General features: G+C 40.2%; 1 protein-coding gene across 1 annotated transcript; it reads left to right on the top strand.

Moving 5' to 3' along the window:
- Nucleotides 1–223: 223 nt before the first annotated feature.
- On the top strand, nucleotides 224–15,015 carry LOC119737449 (cytochrome P450 3A29-like). The gene is made up of 14 exons (XM_038211812.1): nucleotides 224–476; nucleotides 2,503–2,605; nucleotides 3,195–3,247; nucleotides 4,378–4,474; nucleotides 5,232–5,348; nucleotides 5,624–5,712; nucleotides 6,308–6,453; nucleotides 7,384–7,511; nucleotides 8,394–8,549; nucleotides 8,938–9,158; nucleotides 9,588–9,725; nucleotides 10,710–10,809; nucleotides 11,902–11,964; nucleotides 12,650–15,015. Exons 1-14 carry the CDS (start codon nucleotides 367–369, stop codon nucleotides 12,725–12,727), a joined length of 1,599 nt encoding a protein of 532 aa, XP_038067740.1. The 5' UTR covers nucleotides 224–366; the 3' UTR covers nucleotides 12,728–15,015.
- Nucleotides 15,016–18,508: the final 3,493 nt, after the last annotated feature.

Genomic DNA, 18,508 nt, shown 5'->3' with positions numbered 1-18,508 from the left:
ATCGTTATTCCCCCCCCCCCCCCCCCAACAAAAAAAGCCGACATAAAAAAAACACAGCTTGACCGCTCCATTTTTGGATGGGTTTATCGCGATGACTCATTTTGATCAATTGTTACAATCTATGACCTTATTTATTTACCCACAGAACAGATACCATATAAGGCATTGGCGAGGACGCTATATTGTGTTATCAATGCATATTATACCGTACGCGAAGTGCGATACGCTATTTTCTAGTTTGTACTGACCGTGTATGCAAGCGTAGCATCCAGTCTTGCTACTGTACATGTACATGCATGTACATGTACATAACCGTTCGTGCACCGTACCCACAACCACCGAGAACTGTACAACTCTACAATAAACATGGACGCAACAGACTCTGCTGCACCTGCCGCCGTGGAAGGCTGGCAACCACCACTATTTAGCACGTCAACATGGCTTCTGATCATCACAGCCTGTGTTCTCCTATTTGTGTAGGTTGAGTATTTTGATATACGGCAATAAGATTGTTCCAGTGTTGAGCGTGCGATCGAAGTGGGCCCGTGCTTGTACTTGTAGCTGGCATTTGAAGGCCTGCATGTACATGTACATGTATATGGTTGGATAGGCCTAAATAAATGTATACACATTGTACTAGCCATAATGATGGTAGACTAGGGTGACCGTAAGGTCATTGCAAAATTCTGCTAGATGCGCTTCAAAAATATGCTAAATCACATATTATTACTGGAAATACATTATAAAGACTTATGCTTAAGATGTTATAGAATTTTCTAAACAAAACAAAAATCATAAAATTTACTTTAAAAAAATTGTGATTATTATTGTTTTTTAATTTGCACGACGTGTTAGCCAGGCTTGCAATGGTCTAAAAGTACTTTATTGTGTACATAATTACTAATGCAAGTCAGGGAACCGCAAGTGTGTTTTTCCAAGACAAAGTCTTTCAAATCTGCCATATTTTTTTGTCAAATCACCAATTTTACAAAATTCTTCAAACAATCTGCCATATTAAATCATTTTGCTAAATTTTCTGTTCAACTTAATTTTTTGGAAAATTGTGTCAAATTTAGCCGAAATTCGGCTAAAACGGTCATCCTGTGGTAAACTACACTGCAGGCCTAGACGTACTATACTGCATAGTAAAAACCTTACGCAGCACTTGTACATAATTTATAATACAATTCATTTGCATACAGATCCGCTGGCGCACCCACGGGGGTGGGGGCATTTGGGGGCTTGAGCCATCGCATCACAAAGGCCATCACAATACAACCTTAATTGGCTGGCCTTGGGAATGAGGGTGTCTGTTAATTTTGGTCGATGGCGTTGGGGTTGTTTTTTTTGCAACCACAGTCATTCACGCTGAACCACGTATATACGCTGCGCGTTGCGCAGCGCTATATTTGGGTGCGTTCGACGGTAGCTCACCCCTGCTTCTTTGACAGCATCCCGGTGTGGGCGGTAATTCTGTCCCTCGTTAAAAGTGTCCGGGGGGGACAGAATTACCTAGGTAAAAGTGTCCTCCCCGACCCGTTAATTCTGTCCCCCTTCAGGTAATTCTGTCCCCTCCAGGTTTTTTTGTCCCCCTAGTTTTGCAACGCAGAAGGCCAGTTCTCTTTATTGTTTTGATGAATTCACTCTACAAGTTATACATTTTTTACTTTTTAGTCTGCCCTTCATGAAGGTGAAAACATTTGACTTTTAGGTCTCTTTCTTAGATGTGAAATGTTTCGATCGATTCGGAGTACGGCAAAAATACAGCAAGGTCATGCACCACAGTAGCTCTATTCTATACGATGGACGCCTCATTGATATAACGCCTACTTGGATTGGTGTGCGTTCCCATCGTAGCGCGTAACGAAATTTCCTATTGGATGAATTTCCTTTGTGTAGCGGGATACACATCATGTACACACGCGATAAACGCTGCCACAAATCTTGCAGCATGTATTGGCGGCGATGCGCGCTCACGAGCACGACTTGTATCATCGCATGGGTGATACTTGCACGGGGACACATTTACCAGGAGAGGGGGGGGGGACGCTTTCAACGTTGGGCAGGGGGACATATTTACCAGGGAGGGGACAGATCTACCTAGGTAAATGTGTCCCCCGGACAGATTTACCGGGTCACGAGCCGGTAAATTTGTCCGGGGGACACATTTACCAGCGTGGACAGAATTACCTGCCACACCGGCCCACACTACACTGATTACTTAGTGATTTTCTTAGAGCATCCCGGGCGGGTCTCTTACAACATTCCATGTTCACACTGCACTGGTAGCATATAGGGTTGCTCTGAGGGAACCTCTATTGATCCAATTACAATCGTGAGTCGAGGGCCGGTTCTGAGTCCGGAGGACCATTTTCACTTGAAATGTTTCGATTCCTCAACATTTTCGCTTCCGATACGAGCTATCCCTGTACATGTGGAAAAAGCCCTCTAAAACGTAACACCGATTTAAAAAAAAAAAATTCAACATGTCCTTTATTACAGCTACGATTACTGGAGCCATCATTATCTGGCAAGATTGGGTATTCCCGGAGGAAACGCAAAGCCGTTTATCGGTAACACCCTTGACTTCATTGGCGACAAAAATGTAAGTAAAGGGACGTGTTGTATGATTCAGTTTGAGTATACACACTTCAAGGTCAAAGCATGGAGAGATATTATAAAACTGGTTTGCATTTTACAAAGCTATGTGACGGAGACGAATTGTGTGGGAAACGGTGAAGCTGTGCGTTCTTGGCCGAACGAGGTTGTTCACGCCCACTATTTTGCAGATTCCTAAAATATGAAATATGACGACGACCACTTACCATATTTAATCCTAAATTCTAAGTTACATTGCAATATGAATGTTGGAAATATGATAATAACGTTCTCTGCTTCAGAAGGTTTTTTTTTTATCTCATGACAACTACAGTTGTTATTAAGTGTTTGACATGTCCTGTTGTAAAGTTTCCCGAGAAAAGATTACATATTGCGTGTTATCAGTTTTTAGAGTTCAAACTAATCACATGATTCTAGCCACTTTACTCACATTTCAAAAATCTGCGTCTAATTGTTGATGGTTGTGATATGTGTAGGCTTAGGCTACTGTACGAAAGCTGGTTAGGAAGAATAAAACGGAAATTATTGGAAGTTTTGCTGTAACAGTTTGAAGTTAAACATTCTGACCATTGCAGGGAATACAAGGATACCACGAGAAGGCATTTGCTCGCTACGGAAAAATATTTGGGTAGGTAGTATGCATGGTTTGTAGTTGATAATACAGTATATTCATTCTTGCTTTTCCTCTTTAATATCGCGATTTGAAGGTAATTTATAAAGACACAAGAAGAGCTTAAGCAGGCGCGGTTCTACGGGGGGGGGGGGGGGGCTAGGGGGCTTTAGCCCCCCAACATTTTTTCTAGCCCCCCAAAATAAATTCCGTAAAAAGAATTTGCATTAGCAAAAAGAGGGATTGTGATGTACATGCGAACGGTCTCCCCCTAAAGAAATAGTTGTGACAAGGGTGCATTTGTAGTTAATATAGTGTGAATGATTTTAGGATTTTATTGGCGCTCCCCATTGAAAATATGGCATAAGCCCCCCCCCCCCTCCCCCACCCACCTATTGATTTTTGGAGGCCTAAGTGTCTGGAGAAAATAACCGGTCTACATTTCAGCACGCCTCCCTGAAAAAAAAATTTGGATCCACCCTGCTAGCCCCCCCCCCTCCCCCCCAAAAAAATATCGGTTCTAGAACCGCGCCTGAGTTTAAGTATGTAGTTGATTAACCCTACCCCCCCCCCCCCCCCCCTCTTTGGGGATACGTCAAGTACCAAATACCACAGAATACCACATTTGTTGTGCACACTTGTATGGAAAGAAATGCATACTACAGGTTACTACTCAGTAGTATTATGTAGCTTTAGGTGAGGTTAGGAATAAGTCACTCTATTTTTTTAAGCTGGTGTATGTTCTTTGGTATGGGACATGACAATTGTTGGTAGCGTGGCTATGCAAGAGCCTTTCAAAACGCCGTTCTAACCTCCCCATTTTTTCAAAAAAGCTTTTTTTTCAAACATTTTCCTTAACCTCTCGAAGTATTATGAACTAAAGTCGAATGATGGAACAAACGTATATCAGAAATCTGTCTTTGAAAAACAATATGACAACGATAACTTAGGCAAACACTCGGAAGTTAATCATATGAAATTTTCAAACCCAAACAGTCTTAAATAAAAAGGAAGCCTCTCTACCTTCGGACATATCCGATAATTCAATAAACATTATTCATCTGCCAGTACATACAACTTGTGCTTATTACTTTTGTTGAGGTCTTTATTTCTTCGATTTTATCGCTTGTTGGCATTGGTTCTTGTAGTTTTTATGTCGGCTGGCGCCCCGTACTACTGACTGCAGATGTCGATTTCCTCCGGATGTTGTGCATCAAAGATTTCTCTAATTTCACCAATCGGAGAGTAAGTATACACGCTGAAACACAACTTCACCAATATTGATAAGAAATTTACTGTTGACTTTTTGAGACATGATAAAATCGGAGGGCACTGGGTTTGGCTCAATTTTGCAAACTACACAAAACCACACTAAGAAACACACATACGTACAGTATGTCCACCATTTCCCCAAAAGCTACTTTCCCTCAAAGTCAGATGTTTGTAAATCACAAACATCGGTACAAAAAAGTTTTCAAAGACAAATTGCATTGTTATAATTTTTATCGTGTCTTAGATACTGTAATTTCATTGGTCAGGAACGGCCGCGCATCTAGTCCATACAATAACCGTTTACTAATATAATATACATGTACTGTGTTGAATATTCATAATTATGCACTGCGTTGCATTTAAATTACCTCTGCGTTGCACCTCAAGACTGAAACCACGGTCATATGTCTGGTAGGGAAGCTCGCAGGTACCAAGTTAAGATTCAATTAACTATCTCTTTTGACTCATTAGCATGATACACTAAACAGTTGTTGACTGCTGAATGTGATGTTGCATATGGCTCTTTTAACTCCCTCTTAGCCCCCCGGGTGTTAAAACGCCATATCCAACATCACAGCTGTCTACAGTAATTGTTGGTTGGACATGAAGGACTGTTTTTTAACCAGGCTGAATTCAAATTCGTCCGTAGGCCCTTCATTCGCAATGTGAAGCACTGAAATGACTGTTGTCATCATAATTGATGTGTTTTCTTAATATTTTGGAACATCAGAAGCAGGTGATTGACAACAAGCCATTTGACAAGGCCTTGACTGTCCTGAGAGATGACCATTGGAAGGACGTGCGTGGAATCCTTAGTCCAACTTTCAGCGGTTCCAAGATGAAGCTGGTAAGTTGTAAAAACTGCAGGATTTCTGAGGCTTTACACACCTTTCTTTTACCAGAGAGGGCCAGACTGATGTCCTCTTCTCTTCGACTTATAATGATACCAGTACTTGTTTATAGACCCCTCAATTTAATAAGTTAATATTTCTGACATTATCGGACGTTCTTTGAACATCTAGATCGTGTTTTCCCCCTAACAGAACAAACATACAACCAAAGCGTTCGTGCTTCTCTAATTATTTGAAATTACCAAACCCATTTTTGATGTCTTCTGTTCAGATGGCGCCACTCATCAACGGTTGCCTCGATCCTATGATCAGGAAAGTTGCTAAACACCATGAAGAAGGCAAGAGCTTACAGATGAAAGAGTAAGTCTACTGTTTCAGAATGACAATATGAATATATGTATTTATTTATACATGAATACAACTATTTCTGGTTACCTGTTGCAAAAACAATATGAACAATCAATACCTGTTGCAAAAACAAATTAAAAAATCATCTTTTTCGTAAGTGAAGCTGGGCCAGAGTACTCCCTTCCTGACCTTATACTCCAATTTGGTTTTTCGTCTGTATCTTTCAAACATTTTGGATCAATTCTTGTCTCTTTAACTCAACTCTTGACATTAAAAGTCAAGCGAGTTTGAGAGAGGTTGAGTTTAATTTGGGAATCTTCGAGACCATTTTTTTCTTAATTTATCAAATAACCCAACGCTTCGAATAGTGGCAATGAAACTAGCCAGGTCAATAATTGACCCCGTGCGCAGCGCACCATAAAGGAGGACAAGTTTTTTTGAATAAAATGCATTGACAACGAAAGTAACAATTCAGTGTCTATTTTTGCATGCATATCACAGAGGAACAAACAACTATCCTCACAGAGGGCGCTGTATACATGTGGTCTTTTTAAAATTAAGCCGCTGACTTTCTGTGTGGGTTTATCGGGCCTTTCTTTGTTCTCAGTATCTACGGTGGATATCTGATTGATGCTATCGGCAACTGCGCTTTCGGGCTGACCCTCAACTCGCAGGAAACTGAAAACGACCCCTTCCTCTTCCATGCCAAAGACATTTTTACTCCGACATTGAACTTGGCAACCTTCGTTATGCGTAAGTATACACTCTACGCCATGGGAGAATACAATGCCAGATATAGGCCTATATGTATGAATTCGGATGTATTATGCTTTCGATTGTTTCAACTAAATTGTGATTGGTATACATACATTTCTGACGGTGCGTTATTATTTCTCTCTGCATACTGAGAAGCTCCACTAAACGGGTGTCCCGATTTCTGAGTAGGTTCACAAAAGCTGGCAAAGGGATATTTTTTTAGTTGTCACGTTACACTGTAAAAAAAAAGTTTGGCAAAATGGGTTGATAATTCGACCAAATGCTGGTCGAACTATCAACTGCCTACACTCTTGGGCAAATTCTTACCAATAGTTTGAGACAGGTTTTACCCAATTCAACCCAATATGAGGTAATTTCATACCAATGCTGGGTAAATGACATTGCCCAACAGTGTTTTATCCAACCTTTTTTTTACAGTGTATGTGCGTGTTATGATAGACCAAAAGACAATCGCAACATGTTGTCAACTCAATTTGCACAGATTGTTTCCCGGATACCGCCATCTGAATGATCACGTGGTAATCTCTGGGGACATTTCGTGCAAAATAAGTCCCATCATGCCGTTGTATCCTGATCATGATGGGACGTATTTTGAATGCCCAAAAATGTGAAATGATCACTAATATGGTCGCGTTCCCGTGAAACGGTCTATGGGGAATGATTTAAGCCACAAGACCGGTTCATACTTTCACATGAATGTGAATGCGAATGGGAAGAGAAAATGACACCAAGAAGCATTCACTGTGAAATTCACCGGAGTTGGAATGTGTTCAACTTTTGCGAACTCCAAGGCGAATGCTTGCCGTGACTTTTCGCGTTTGCGTTTGCTGCGTGGAGTATGCATAACCGGTCAAAACACTGAGCAGTATGATTACATTACCTGGATACTGTTTTGTTTTCGTGTAGTGTTCGCACCATTCCTGGGTCCTGTGCTGAACTATTTCAACGTCCGTTCCTTCAAGCGGTCAACTATGGATTTCTTTGAGAACATCATGGACCAGGCAGTGGAACTCCGGAGGAGTGGAGCAGAGCGGGTACAATGTCCTTCAAGTCTATCAAAAAAAATTCTCTGTCAATCTCATTGGACATATATGTCCATAAGTAGAACGTTTTTATGGAGATCGTTGTATATGCATCGTTGACTTCTTTATTTATATGCAGTACATTAAAGTTTACCCCATTTTACCAAATTGGGGGTGCCTGGGCATGCAGCGCAAAATATTTGAAGCTTACTGACTGTCGATATGCTGCTCTGTACGAATAGGTATATACAATTTCTCTCGATATCAGCGGTGCTATTACCAAAGAAAGCACGTAAGCCCTGAATTGAATTGGCTGCTATATATGAAATATAAAAGCTGATCCTCAAAATCGAAATTACCTTATATCAATATGCTGATTTGTGTGGATTCACCTATTCAGGATGATATGCCAATTACGGCTTTGTAAAAGAGATTTCTCAGATTTCAACATGCTCAGTCAACCATGAATGTAAGGACATGGTCAGGGTGTCATTTTAAAGAGGAGATTCAACCCTAACAGAGGATATCTCCCTTTGATTCACATGTGCCCTACTTCTGTTCCAATTAGCAATAATATTTCGGTTTCGGTTTTTTTAATCCACCCTGTATAACGTAAAAGGGTGTCACCAATAAGGTAAAGGAGTCCAGATTGAGACCCATTGAGACCCATTTCCATATGGCACGTTACAGAATATAATAATAGAGTATCCTTCGGCGAGAAACTGCAGACATCTTTTCGTCGGAATTCAATCACTAGTCCTCCAATCACAAGTCAAGTCACAATATTCAAATGAACTGTGACAAAAAGGCAGCCCTTTTGATGTCGTTCATTTCCTGTACCCGTGAGACTGGACTTGTGAACCTGCTGACGACATTTATTGCTCCTTGTTACAGAGAATAGATTTCCTGCAGCTCATGTTAGACGCACACAAGAAATCTGACTTGACGGCTGAAGACAAGGCACAGGCGACCGAGGAAGAGAAGTTGGAAGAGGAACACCGCAAGCGCATGAACGAGAAATCCCTGACTATGGATGAACTCAAATCACAGGTGTGTGGTGCTCAGTATGTAAGCAAGTGGTGGAGAACCTTATTATTAACATGTTGAATTTCGATTATTACATTTAAACTTCGTGTTCCCGAAAGTTAATCAAGGAAAGGCCTACTCCTATTTGCAACAGTGAATGTTCTCTTTGTTGGCTGACAATGGGGTTTAGATATTGAGGAATAGAGTGTCCGCTTCAGCAAAGTCTTTTTAAACTCTGTCAATTTGATAGAGTAAAGTTCCACTCTAAAACGTCTGGTTCATATAGTTTCAAGTGAATGAGTGTAATTTCACTCGTTTGAGTTGAGATATTAATGATTTGTTTATCTGTTACTTTTTTGTCATTGAACGGAATGCTTAATAATCAGTTTCCTTGTTTTGTGGTCTTGGACAGGGATTGACCTTCTTTCTCGCCGGCTATGAGACCTCCAGCACGACGTTGGGCTTCGCCTCCTATCTCCTGGCAACCAACCCGGAAGTTCAGGACAAGTTGGTGAACGAGATTGACACCCTGGCCCCAGGACGCGATGACCTCACCTATGAGAATATCACCAAGATGACCTATCTGGACCAGGTCATATGTGAGACGCTGCGAATGTATCCTCCCGCTATCATGTGCGTATTGCTGCAAAATCGTTTGTTTGTTTGTTTGTTTTGCACTAATGTAATCAACGTGTTTGGCTATTATTATGCAATTCGTGTGTGACTTCTTTCGCATGTTGTGCCCAACCCTACATTGTTTTCGTCTATCCATGTCCCGGTGCGCTATCCTGTAGCTGTCAAGCCTTAATTCCTGCAGTTGATTTCTGTTTTAATACCCTCCTATTTAGCCCTACTACAAATTAGGGTTGTACAGCATCTTCGCTTAGTTTTCGGTGGAGTGTTTATTATACTCTTTGTTTTAGTAGTCGCATCGTAATTTCAAACGTGGATTATACTTTGTTTTTTTCCTCACTGGCTTTCAATCACTCTGTGCCAACGTCTACTGTGGCTAATTATAGAACAAAAGTAGACGACATTAATGTTTTGATGGATAATCAACAGCTCTGCTCGTGAGACAAATCGGGACTATCAGTATCAAGGATACACCATTCCCGAAGGCATAGAGATCTTCTTCTCAATCTGGCAGATCCATCATGATCCAGAGCTGTGGGAGAACCCGGACAAGTTCGACCCCGACAGGTATGTGCATCCGATCTTTCTGTCCCTGTCATTATGCCTTAGATAAAAGAGAGATCCTTCATGGTCCAAGTCAATCACAAGTCAATCACAAGTCAAGCACAAGTCAGTCACAAGTCATTCACAAGTCATCACAAGTCAATCACAAGTCAATCACAAGTCAATCACAAGCCATCCACGAGACAAGCACAAGTCAATCTCAAGTCATCCACGAGTCCATCATAAGTCATCTACAACTACAAGTCAATTACTAGTCAATCACAAGTCATCCACAAGTCATCCACAAGTCATCCACGAGTCAATCACAAGTCAGTCACAAGTCAATCACAAGTCATCCACAAGTCATCCACGAGTCAATCACAAGTCAGTCACAAGTCCATCACAAGTCAATCACATGTCAATCACGAGTCAATCACAAACCCACCACAAGTCAGTCTCAACAAGTCCATCACAAGTCAATCACATGTCATCCACAGGTCAATCACAAGTCCACCACAAGTCAGTCACATGTCCATCACAAGTCCCCGGCCAAAATATTGGTCAGAGGAGGTTTGCCTGATTTCTATTATTATTTCAAGGCCAAACAAAAAAAATATTCGGTCTCTGGTCAGACCAAAGTTCCGGAATTGACGCGGCCACGCGGCTTTTTTTTTTTTTTTTTTTTTTTCTTTTCTTTAAGCTTGGATTGTACAGACAAGGTGGGGTACTATTTTGCTTTTTTGGTGTTCTCATGTACATTGGTGTCCTCCATAATTTGCCTTGGTGCTTTCGATCATTTGCCTTGGTGCAATTTCCCATTCCTTGGTGCTCTTTGGTAAAAACAAATTTAAGGAGGTGCGGAAATAGAGGGCGCTGTTGGAGCTACCGCGGAACATTTTGGAGAAAAAAAGATCGACGCGCATGATTAAAATCGACGCGTGCGTTGACCAGAGACCGACTTATTTCTCTTTTTGGCCTAAAGATAACAAATGCCTTTTGTATTTACAGGTTCACACCAGAGCAACGTGAGAAGCGCCATCCATGTGCTTGGATTCCATTTGGTGCCGGCCCTCGCAACTGTGTTGGAATGCGCTTCGCACTGCTGCAGGTTAGTTGTTACAATGATTAGCAATAACAGCTATTCATCTAACGTCAACCAAGATTTTGCCAAGATTTTAAGGCCACTTAAAGCTACAGTCCATCATTTGCAGCTATCCGAAAAGTAACTGGCGTAATTATTGTTGAACAACATACTTGGTTGAAAGATAGTATGGGACAAAACTCCCTGTGAAATTATTCTTTCTGGCAAGCTGTCATTTTGAAGTGATCAACGAAAGAAGGCCTTTCCAACGGTGCTTCTTAGACGCACCGTAGGAAATTTAAATTAGTAGTTCGTTTTGTTATTCGGCGAAGCGCGCGCAAGCATTGGCACGACGCACCCGCACGAGCGGTTGCTATAATTCGTCGGATCAGTGCCCGACATCGCGTAGCTGCAATCGGCTCAGTGATAACGCGTCTCGGACGCTGAATTCAGGCCCAATTCAAAACACGATTCAGCTACTTTTGATTTAAAATTGAGATCCTAATATGCTGTTTTGTTTGGAATATACAGCTGAAGCTGAGCTGAAACTTCATCAGTTTAGTTGTTCAGCACCTTCTTTTTTTTGAGATTTTGAGCACTTTTGTTGCTTCAAACGAACAAAATGCACAAATTACAAATGATGGACTATATCTTTAAATTGGTCTCTTGGCATTATTTCTTCTTCCTATAAGTCATTGTCTTCATTGTCTTACGATCTCACATAACTATGCATGTGAAAGACTCATTCAAACACATTGCTGATTCACCATGAGTCCTTGTAGTTTGATGCAGAAAGACTGATACGCACAGTGTTGACCTTTGCTATAATGCGCTACTGGACAAAAATGGCCTTTCCTTACCTTTTTTTGGATGGCCCATAGTAGTAAAATTTATAATGCTGGGGTGCGAACGAATACTTTGTGAATAGAGCAACACCAAATCACTCCATTTCAACAACTTTTTCGGTTTTAGGCCTATATTTTGTTTTCCAGTTTTGGTGGCCCTTATGGTTTTAAGAGTGGACCCGCTTTCACAAATAATGTCATTGTCTGTTAAAACCGTCACAATTGCGGTGTACACCAGTGCATAATTCGTATTTTGATTGCTCTCTTTGAACAGACTAAAATGGGATTGGTTCGGATGCTGCAGAACTTCCGTCTGGAGACTTGTGCAGAGACTGAGGTATATTGAAGAAGGCTTGGAACCAGACTGATCACTATAAGTGTTAAGGAGCACATTGTCAAGAAAGGCTCGAACAGTGGGAGCAAGTTATATTTGTTGCCTAACGTACAAGCGTTGCAACCTTTGATTTATTTGTTGCGTGCTGATCAGGAAGGCACACATGCGTCAGTGTGATTGAACGCTATTGGAGTTTCTCAGCTACGGTGCAGCATAAGAATACGGCCAGCTTCTTGCTTTGAATTGTTATGCACATGTACACAGACGAACATGCGTGTGCATAACCTTTAAGGCGCATAGCCAGCTTCTCAGTAACTTTTAAAAAGTGTCCTGCCCTCTTTTGTTTTGTCAGGTCATCTGTCTGTAGTTTTACATCGCCAAAGCAAAGAGTTGCACTGATGCACATTTCAATGGGTGTGATTGTAGTGCAAGTCCAATACTTTGAGCATGAGTTATTAGAATTTCCCTTGGTTTGGTAACTTAAACTGTGTTATCATTATCATTGGTAAAATATTGCGCGGTTAAGGTTATACGGGGGCATATATGCTCGTTGCTCTCAACTACTCTCTGCTGAACGTACACGAAAACGTCATATTTCATATGGTTTGAATCATATACTGTATGTTTGTGTGGTGGTGTACATCCGGGCAACTGCACATTACATTGTACTTTCAATCTTTTTGATTAGATTCCACCAGTCCTGGGCACGCTTGGATTCCTGACTCCACCCAATGGTATCAAACTGTCGGCTGTTCCTCGATCCTAAGGACCTGACCAAGAAGGCTGGACGCACAGCGTTGGAAGATTGTAACCTGATATGATGATATTTCCCACGGAATTCCCAAGTTAGGTGTTATTTGCTCACTAAACATTTAGACATTTTCGTAAGTATCATGGCTGTAACCAAAGTGAGCATCGATAGCTTTTGATTCCATGTCATTTAGACATGTTGCTAAGTATCATAACTGTAACCTCATCAGTGAGCATCGATAGCTTTGGACTGCATGTCAGTTAGACATGTTCCTAAGTATCATAACTGTAACCTCATTAGTGAGCATCGATAGCTTTTGATTCCATGTCATTTAGACATTTTCGTAAGTATAACTGTAACCTCATCAGTGAGCATCGATAGCTTTTGATTCCATGTCATTTAGACATGTTCCTATAAAGTATCATAACTGTAACCTCATTAGTGAGCATCGATAGCTTTGGACTCCATGTCATTTAGACATTTTCGTAAGTATAACTGTAACCTCATCAGTGAGCATCGATAGCTTTTGATTCCATGTCATTTAGACATGTTCCTAAGTATCATAACTGTAACCTCATCAGTGAGCATCGATAGCTTTGGACTGCATGTCATTTAGACATGTTCCTAGGTATCATAACTGTAACCTCATCAGTGAGCATCGATAGCTTTGGACTGCATGTCATTTAGACATGTTCCTAAGTATCATAACTGTAACCTCATCAGTGAGCATCGATAGCTTTGGACTGCATGTCATTAAGACATGTTCCTAGGTATCATAACTGTAACCTCATCAGTGAGCATCGATAGCTTTTGATTCCATGTCATTTAGACATGTTCCTAAGTATCATAACTGTAACCTCATCAGTGAGCATCGATAGCTTTGGACTGCATGTCATTTAGACATGTTCCTAAGTATCATAACTGTAACCTCATCAGTGAGCATCGATAGCTTTGGACTGCATGTCATTTAGACATGTTCCTAAGTATCATAACTGTAACCTCATCAGTGAGCATCGATAGCTTTGGACTCCATGTCATTTAGACATGTTCCTAAGTATCATAACTGTAACCTCATCAGTGAGCATCGATAGCTTTGGACTGCATGTCATTTAGACATGTTCCTAAGTATCATAACTGTAACCTCATTAGTGAGCATCGATAGCTTTGGACTCCATGTCATTTAGACATTTTCGTAAGTATAACTGTAACCTCATCAGTGAGCATCGATAGCTTTGGACTGCATGTCATTTAGACATGTTCCTAAGTATCATAACTGTAACCTCATCAGTGAGCATCGATAGCTTTGGACTGCATGTCATTTAGACATGTTCCTAAGTATCATAACTGTAACCTCATCAGTGAGCATCGATAGCTTTGGACTCCGTGTCATTTAGACATGTTCCTAAGTATCATAACTGTAACCTCATCAGTGAGCATCGATAGCTTTGGACTCCATGTCATTTAGACATTTTCGTAAGTATCATGGCTGTATAAACCGCATAAGTGAGCAACGATAGCTTTTGATTCCATTGAATTTAGACATTTTTCCTAAGTATCATAACTGTAACCTCATAAGTGATCATCGATAGCTCTGGATTTCATGTCATTTAAGGGAATGATTTGTTTTTAATCTTTGGGGTTTGTAGTTTTGTTTCCTGTTGGAATTTTATCCTGACCTGTTTTTCGAGTTGCCCTGCACACATTTATACGTGTTGGGGTCACAGAAGAAATGTTATTTACAAATGGAGCACTCTTTTCTTGCGTCATTATTTATGACTGAATTTCTTTCACTTAAAATTACATGTTGTGTCATGTTAATTGTAAACGAACGGAAGCTTAATTGGCATAGAGTTATTGAAATATACTTGTAATAACTGTGTTGAACCACCATTTTAACTGAAATAATTTGTGTCCCTTTTTTTCATAAATGGTAGATATGGAATACTGTTTATAGAATTTAAATTGAATATTGAATATTGTTGTTTTCGCTTTAGGTACATTAAAGGCTTTACAGTTATCATAATCTATTTTAGGATCCCCGTGGGGGGAAAATTGAGATTCTTCTTTGAAATTCATGATCAAGCCTGCTATGAGGAAAACCAACCCAATCATGGGCGAATGGAACTTAGAATGAATACTAACAAGCACTGTACTCCTCTTTGGTCTAAAGCCTTGGATAACTTCGAAGATTTAAGTTCCACTTTCTTATAACCCCAGCAAAGCAGCTTGCAATTGCAGATTTTTTAGATTTAAGTAGTGCTTAGGTTTTAGATTTGAAGTTTCAATAAGCAACACAAAGTTTGGAAAAGAAAAACGTCCAAGCACGTATTAAAATCAAATAACAGCGACTTCTTTTATCAAATCGTTTTTGTTGAGAAGAAGTCTTTGCTGCCCAAAATGAGTTTCAACATGGATGTAGGAATACCTCCATGGTTATACAATAGTTGTAAGCTACTAAAGTTGTAAAACAAATCTATAGTGATATTTTTAAAGGCATTTTGAAGTACACGTATTTTAATTGGCTAATAAACTCGAATAATAAAAGGCAAAGATAAAACAAAAAAATTGTACTGGTATTACATTTTGCACTTGTTGAGTAATAATTTGTGCATGCAAATATAAAAAAAAAAATCACTAGAGATTTGCGTTTGTTGAGTGACAAACAAAAAAAGCAGAGTTATCGGGTAGACAACTATTTCATTAAACACGTACTGCCCATCAGTTTAATTGTTGTTTCAGAACAGGAAGAACAAAAAAGAATTAAGAAATTCAGCCTTTTCATGTGGAACGATTTTGTTTTAAGTAAAAAAAAAAGAGCGTCCTTCTGGGTTGGATACATTTTAGTACACTATGCATTAATATTTACACGTACTTGGGGATGGCGTCATCGGTTAATAATGTGCAAACATCGTCATGCAAACAAGAACGTCTGAAAATATAAAATCTACAATGAATGTACAAGTGTGTGTACTTCTGTGATAACACCTAATTTCCGGTTGGATGACGTCACAGCAATACAATCGCAAGGTCAACATTGTACCTGATATTATTTGTGCCACGAACATCGCCACGGTTTCAAATGATGAATTGGATTAAAAATAGGTAAGATTGGATTAAGAATAGATCAGTTTCAAATTTTCCCTTTTATAACGTCCAGTTCGATGACGTCACGAACCTGATACCTCGCAAAGTCGTTTGCGGTTGTTAAAAACATATCTATGGGAAATTTTTTTCGTTAAATTTTGGCAAATCGTTTGGATAAAAATCCAAAATAAACTGAAACGTCCGAAACAGAATGGAAATTCACATGGAGTGCGGTGCGCGTATGCGGCGACTGTTAAAGAAACTCTTAGCTGATTCATTTTTGCTTGCACTTGGAAATAATTGTAAGAAGAGAATAATGTAAATGTTATTGTTTGAACGGAAAAGGGAATATTAAGCAAATTATGCAGGCGCAGTGGCTGCATTTGTAGAAGATCAAAAACATTGTTAACTTGATTCATCATATAATTATACGTGCATTGTATCATTGAGCAACATTCCCGCCCTTACGAGTTTTATCGGCGTGAACTTACAGATTAAAAGTAAAGTTTTGATGCTCTAATTGCAATTATTAGTTTTATTTTGCGAACAAATTATGTAGACAAGACTAGTAAGTGGTAACGCGCATGGATGATGAGTGATGTCATCTTTATTATCCCCAACACATTTTTACAAAATAGCCGACATGAAAACAAACAGCTAGCTTGGCAGCTCCATTTTTGGATGGGTTTATCGGGATGACTCAGTTTGATCCATTATTACAATCTATGACCATTAATTACCTATACAAAAGATGACGATTTACCTATACGCGATGACCTATAGAGCAATTTCATCGCCCTATTTCTTATGGTGGCCCTGGAGGGACATCACACATCGCACATATCATTGCAAATAATTTGCGAAAATATTTGCGATGTCGCAAACTAGTATTATCGTAAATATCTTTGCAAAACAATTACGATGTCGCAAATCTTAGCGCAAATATCTTTGCAAACATCTTGGCAGGTATTTGCGATCTCTCATTATTAGCTCACCACACTTTTGCCACGCAAATGGCTTCGATAGTCGCCCGGTCAAAACGCATAGGATCGGGTAGGCCCTACTCTCAACAGGGTGCATACCTATGTTCCCCGATATGCCTATATGTTCCCCAACCCTATAACCCTTACCCCAAGGATTTGGGGGAACATATATGTATTAGGGAACATATAGCATTGGTGAACATCGGGTATAGACCCTGGCACCCACTGCAGTCCTGTCATCATGTTAACGAAATGAATGCTGGAACTAAAACACCTTTTACACCCTTTGGTTTCTTGACAACTCCAGCCCGGTACAACTATCCATAATATGCAAAAAAGTATGCGACGAAGTATGTGACAGAGTTTGCGACATCGAAAATCGAGACAAACATTTTGCAAATACTGGTAATATATTTGCGATGTGTGATGTCCGTTCAGGGCCACCAAAATTTCTTGTCTGCACTGGCACATGATATTAGGAAAAACAATTGTTTTTGGAAGTTTAAATGTTACCGTCTAGCCCGCCAATATGCAGTATCACATTTCATATTAATATGAGCAAACTGGAAAGGAAAGGTGTATTTTTTAGAACTGTGCGTGAACATTAACATAACAATTAATAATAATAATACAAATTATTTATATAGCGCTTTACAAAGAACAAAGCGCTTAACACTCATCCACAACAAAAAATAACAGGAAAGAAAACAGACACAATACGATTACGAATGGACTTGGAACAGATGTGTCTTCAGGAGACGTTTGAATACAGGCAGCGAGACCCCCTCTCTCAGACAAGAAGGAAGCTCATTCCACACGCGAGGGGCGGCCACAACGAAAGAGCTATCTCCGGCCTTCTTCCTACTTCTAGGGACAGAAACACTGATCTCTATATAAAGACTGGATAGCTAATAAAGAGCCGCACAATGTACGAATTTGACGCCATATTGGTGAGACCGGCTGGTGATCTACAAAGGACAAGTTATCGTTTTTATAGACAGCATGATTTCTTTTGTAAACGTCGCGGTTCACTTGACTTATATTTTGACCACCATCACTGACCAAGGTTCACTACAATTTTTCTAACGTCGTGGTTACTAAAATGCCGCAAATATAACTTTTTCGGCGTTTTGAAATAATAATCACTACGGAAATGTGTCCCTTTTAGAACATCATAATATGTGTACGTGACCAAAATGCGCGTCAACTGTTGATACAACGCGCGCGTATTTACGCGTAGAACGTTCGTATAATACGCGGCCATCTTCGTGAGACCGGGGGCGAATTGGTCAATATGCAAAGTCTACTGTGTGAATGTTGTATGCATATCCGCTATCCAGTCTTTATATAGAGATCAGTGGACAGAAAGCCGGGTCTGATCGGATGATGAGCGGAGTCGCTGTCTGTAAGAGTCAGGAATATTTGAGTGATGTGAATGTAATAGGTCAACCAGATATGATGGAGCTTTTGTGTGGAGAATTTTGTATACAAGGGTGCAGATTTTGAAGGTTATCCTCTGTTTAACAGGTAGCCAATGTAGCTCTGCCAGCAGGCCCTCAGATGGCTGGTCCCGGCCGCATGCGAAGACCAGCCGAGCAGCCTTGTTTTGTAGGCGCTGTAACCGTTTAAGATCTTTCTCACGAGCACCTAGCAAAAGAGAGTTCGCATAATCAAGACGGGACAGGACCAGACTTCTGACGCCGTGATGGCAGGCATCCTGTGTAATAAA

Source organism: Patiria miniata, unplaced genomic scaffold, assembly GCF_015706575.1.
Source record: "Patiria miniata isolate m_02_andy unplaced genomic scaffold, ASM1570657v1 HiC_scaffold_3, whole genome shotgun sequence".
NCBI lineage: Eukaryota > Metazoa > Echinodermata > Asteroidea > Valvatida > Asterinidae > Patiria > Patiria miniata.
This window is presented reverse-complemented; position numbering and strand designations above follow the sequence as displayed.